Source organism: Arachis duranensis, chromosome 4, assembly GCF_000817695.3.
Source record: "Arachis duranensis cultivar V14167 chromosome 4, aradu.V14167.gnm2.J7QH, whole genome shotgun sequence".
NCBI classification, from domain to species: domain Eukaryota; kingdom Viridiplantae; phylum Streptophyta; class Magnoliopsida; order Fabales; family Fabaceae; genus Arachis; species Arachis duranensis.
The window spans coordinates 97,325,783-97,330,732 of NC_029775.3; the positions used below are offsets into that span (position 1 = coordinate 97,325,783).

General features: G+C 36.5%; 1 protein-coding gene across 1 annotated transcript; it reads left to right on the top strand.

Annotated features, from left to right (window-relative positions):
• The first annotated feature begins 243 nt into the window (after positions 1-243).
• LOC107485112 (argininosuccinate synthase, chloroplastic) lies at positions 244-4,299 on the top strand. Its single transcript, XM_016105634.3, has 10 exons — positions 244-497; positions 750-811; positions 906-945; positions 1,378-1,519; positions 1,787-1,835; positions 2,058-2,240; positions 2,373-2,447; positions 2,561-2,746; positions 3,368-3,456; positions 3,566-4,299. Exons 1-10 carry the CDS (start codon positions 428-430, stop codon positions 4,116-4,118), a joined length of 1,449 nt encoding a protein of 482 aa, XP_015961120.1. The 5' UTR covers positions 244-427; the 3' UTR covers positions 4,119-4,299.
• Positions 4,300-4,950: the final 651 nt, after the last annotated feature.

Genomic DNA, 4,950 nt, shown 5'->3' on the forward strand with positions numbered 1-4,950 from the left:
TGAAATTATAAAATTTTGTTTGATATATTTTTAATTTGTATATTTTTTAATCTTATATTAAAACATAGTTATACTTTTGTTCATATTATTATATAATTAAATTATTTTAGTTCATTAGTTGGATCTTTGTTAGAACTTTTAATACAGTAAACCACAAACAAAAGGCGTTTTTATTTCCTTACCACGGATTCGGTTTTTGGAACCAACCTTGGTGATTTCACTGATTTGACCTCCACTACCACTCTGCTCCCTAATACTAATAGCACACTTGTGAGTTGTGACTTGATGTCTCAGCCATAGAAAGTTGTAGCATTATTAAAAGGAGGCGCGAGTGGTGTACAAGAACCCTTAGCCCTACCCGTGACTCGATATTACTGTCAGTTACTGATTCTTTCTTTACATAAATCGCTGCTTTGCCGCAACAACAATGGCTCAGCTGAAGGCATTCTCATATTCCTCTACACTCTCTTCTCCTTCTTTTCAATCATCCAGAACCGGTATCCTTTTCGGTTTCTCTTTCATTTTCCATTTTGATTCTTCATTCTAATGTTAGAAGGAACATGAATCATGGTTGATTTCGGGATTTAACAACAATTTATGCATGTCATTTTTTTCTCTCACTTTTTTTTGTTTATTATCTTTTTAATCGACACTCATTTTATATATACTTTTTCTCATTTATGGAGGATTATGGGAAACACGCCGAAGTATGCACACTAACTGTTTGTAATTTTGTTTTCTGTTTGCAGAGCAGCTACTGCATCAACCGAGTCATTTCTTGAAGGCTGCAAGGCCATCATCACTTAAAAAGGTGATATTTTTATGCCAAAATTTTGCTCCAAGTTTATTGAAATACACACATACACACGGCTTAAATATGGACTTATTGTTGGAATTTTATATAGTGGGGGCCAAGAACAAGTGTTGGTGCCAGTAAGCTTCAAGGTGAGATTACTTAATCTAAGGTTCTAAATTGATGGCATTGTTTTTCTGCCCTTTATTTTGTGAACTTGGCTTAAAGAACTTATATTTTGCTATCGTTTCTCAATGATAGAATGAGTCTGCCGGTTAAGACTTAAGATCTTATTAGTTATTGACAAGTAATGACAAGTAATATAAAACTGTTCATCGGTTGGCATTGTAACTTCCATTTTCACTTGTATTTTGAACATCAGCATTCATTAAAGAGGTTATTTTATGACAGATGTAGAGAAATAGGTTTCTAATGGGGTTACTGTGGCTTTTTAGCAGCTGAATAATTTATGTAGAAAATGCATGAGTTCATTGGAGGAGATAATCATCGCTTGTCTTGATTTAGAGCTGTTCGACATTTGAAATTAATGTCTGCAACGCTAATGAGGTTCTCTTGATTTGCAGTTATAAAAGCCGTGCTACAAAGTGAGACAAAGACGGGAATTTCTGAAATGGAGAAGGGAAGTGGCCTACGTGGAAAACTGAATAAGGTTGTCCTGGCTTACAGTGGTGGCTTGGACACATCAGTCATTGTTCCATGGCTGAGGTACAGTTATTACTTGTTGCTTTGTTCTCCAGTTTCTATACAGAACTTCAGTTAAAATTTTGCAATTTTGCTAGATAGGCCTTTTTTTCTACCTTATATATTCTGATTTCTGAATAATAAATGCTTGGAGATAGAGACAAAACTTAGTTTCCTGTGTCTCACTCTGTAAAAGAATGTTTATCTTTTTTAAGACATTAGAGTAGGTTCCCATGTCAATTATGATTGTGATCTAATAGAATCCTATTATATGCTTTTTTGTTGTTGCAGAGAGAATTATGGATGTGAAGTTGTTTGCTTCACTGCTGATGTTGGCCAAGTATGTGATGAATCAGATTTCACTTTCTGTAATTAAGACTATTGTTATCTTGTGTTATCAGGAAAATACTTTAAGATTTCACTTTTCCGTAATTAAGACTCTTGTTATATTGTGTTATCCGGAAAAACTGCTTTAAGATTTTGAACTTCTGACTAGAAGAATATACTTTTCCCAGCTTATTGTTAATAGCTGCATGCCTGGTGACAAATATATTTTTGACAGGGTTTACAAGAATTGGAAGGTTTAGAAGCAAAAGCCAAAGCCAGTGGAGCTTCTCAATTAGTGGTAAAGGATTTGAAGGAGGAATTTGTTAGAGATTATATATTCCCTTGCCTACGAGCTGGTGCAGTTTATGAGAGGAAGTATTTGCTTGGGACCTCAATGGCTCGCCCTGTTATCGCAAAAGTATTCCAGCTTGCATTTTCAAATGTTATCTCTTCAATTGCCATTTATCATGCTAGTTTTCAATGAAATAGTCACTCTTTTATTGAAGAAGAATAATCAAGACTATATTTTTTTGTACCTTCTTATTGATAGGCCATGGTTGATGTTGCAAAAGAAGTTGGAGCTGATGCTGTCTCCCATGGGTGTACAGGAAAAGGAAATGATCAGGCATGTCTTACTATTACTCCATTACCTCCCAAAACTTCATATCTTTTCTTTTTCTTATGCCGCATTTTTTTTATTAAAAAATCTTCTGACACATTCATATATAATTAATACAGGTTCGATTTGAGCTTACTTTCTTTGCACTGAACCCCAAGCTGAATGTGGTGGCTCCATGGAGGGAGTGGGATATTACAGGGAGAGAAGATGCTATTGAGTATGCCAAAAAGCATAACGTTCCAGTTCCTGTGACAAAGAAATCCATCTATAGCAGGGATCGGAACCTCTGGCACCTTAGTCATGAGGTAGGTTTATGGTTGTCGTCATTCTAACCTTCATTATAGTTTAGCTATGTCTAATGATTTGTCACTATTTTTGGCTCTATGCTTTCCATTGAAAACTTCTTAGGTCAAAATATCATTGATCAATTATCCTTTTATTTTCAAAGTTATGGATTTGCATTGTCTATGTTATATAGTCATTATGATGGGTGATAGAGAAGAAATGTATCTTGATGTCAAACTTTGAGCCAGTTGTTTATTTTTCACAGTTATGAAAATGCTACATTCAAATTTCTTTCATGGCTGCATGTCTCACTATTAAACTCCACTATCATACCTATTCCAGGATTGTAAACTAGTCTTTCCAACTATTTATGTATGCCTTCATCCGTGTCCTTGTTCTGCATGTTCTTTCTAAAAGCATGAAACAAGTTCTAAAAGGTAATTTGGCTACTACTCTAGAGCATGTGAATAACCAACTTGAATCATGAGCATGACATTTATTCTATGATGTATTTTCAGTTGATTAAAGTGTAAATTGTCAATTTTCCTTAACTTACACTTTATGTAGTATAAATCCAAAACTATATTATGGAAATGACATGATGCTGTTTATCTGATTAATGCAATTTGTGACTCTTGAAGGGTGATATTTTGGAAGACCCAGCTAACGAGCCTAAAAAGGATATGTACATGATGTCCGTAGCTCCAGAGGATGCTCCAAATCAACCAGAGTAATCTATGCACTTGTCTTGTGATTTGGCTTTCTATATATTGACTCCAAGTTTGCTTAAAAAAAGGTTGCATTCTACATTTTTGAAAGCGTGCATATTTGTCTTGCAGATATGTGGAAATTGGGATAGAGTCAGGACTACCTGTTTCAGTAAATGGGAAGAAGCTTTCACCATCAACTTTGCTTGCTGAGCTCAACGAGATTGGTGGAAAGCATGGAATTGGCCGAATTGACATGGTTGAGAATCGGCTTGTAGGTATGAAGAGTCGCGGAGTTTATGAAACTCCTGGTGGAACCATCCTATTCACTGCAGTACGTGAGTTGGAGTCTTTGACACTTGATCGAGAAACGATTCAAGTCAAAGATTCTTTGGCCCTTAAGTATGCAGAGTTGGTGTATGCCGGTAGATGGTTTGATCCACTTCGCGAGTCCATGGATGCCTTCATGCAGAACATAACCAAGACCACAACAGGTTCTGTGACTCTGAAATTGTACAAGGGCTCTGTTTCCGTAACTGGCCGGAAGAGCCCTTACAGCTTGTATAGGCAAGACATTTCATCATTCGAGAGTGGGCAGATATATGATCAAGCCGATGCTGCTGGGTTCATCCGGCTTTATGGTCTTCCAATGAGGGTGCGAGCAATGCTTGAGCAGGGCATCTGAGTGTTTCATTTCAATATGTTTGATTTAACAGGGCTCTGCATTGTTGCACTTCATAAATTTTGTCACTACTTGAATTCGAGGCTTTCATTGTCTATTTGCTTTCTTAGGAAAAAATGGATTGTAGCTACTAGCTAAGGATTTAATAAATGGATATGGATTGGTAATGATCATTTAAACACAACCAGCGTGCTTGATTTTAAATTCACATCACCAAAATGGCATCTCAATTTAAAATTTGAGTTCTTTGAAGCAATTTGTTGGCCTTTCCCCCCTCATCTTTGGACTTTTATAATGGAGCTGAACTTCGATTTTTCACAGGATTGGCTTGTGGTCAGCTTGCGGAGTCAGTTTAATATAAAACGGAACTTTATCCTCTTTTAATCCTTCGACCTTTGTTTGGGCTAGGTAGTACATTACCTTTATTTTACAGTTGAATCTATTTTGACACTGGTAGTTTGTTGGCAATTAACGTGTTTTGTAACTTTTGTTTGTTGACGGGTTTGGTCCGCCAGCTTGTAAAATTCCTCCTCTGTCTTGACTAACGGTAGGCTGGAGGACCAAGCCTGTGCATTGTGTTTTGGCTTTGCTACCTTATTTTTCGTCCACGCCACTATCTCTGACTCCATTCCTTCTCCCTCCACCTCTGCCTCTGCCACCAGTTTCAAAGGCATCAAGGTTCCATTCTTTTCGCTTTTTTTATGAAAACTACATTTGAGTTTTGATGAAGTTCTTAGGTAGTTGATTGATTAATTTCATGGTGACTATAACTAAATGAGGATGATAAGTATATAAATTCAAAATCTCAACAAGAGATCGTGGGAGAGAGGGATGG

Coding starts and splice junctions, on each gene's coding strand:
- LOC107485112 (XM_016105634.3), top strand. CDS start 428: ATGGCTCAGCTGAAGGCATTCTCATATTCCTCTACACTCTCTTCTCCT. Junction 498..749: donor TTTTCAATCATCCAGAACCG/GTATCCTTTTCG, acceptor TTCTGTTTGCAG/AGCAGCTACTGCATCAACCG. Junction 2,448..2,560: donor CAGGAAAAGGAAATGATCAG/GCATGTCTTACT, acceptor TAATTAATACAG/GTTCGATTTGAGCTTACTTT.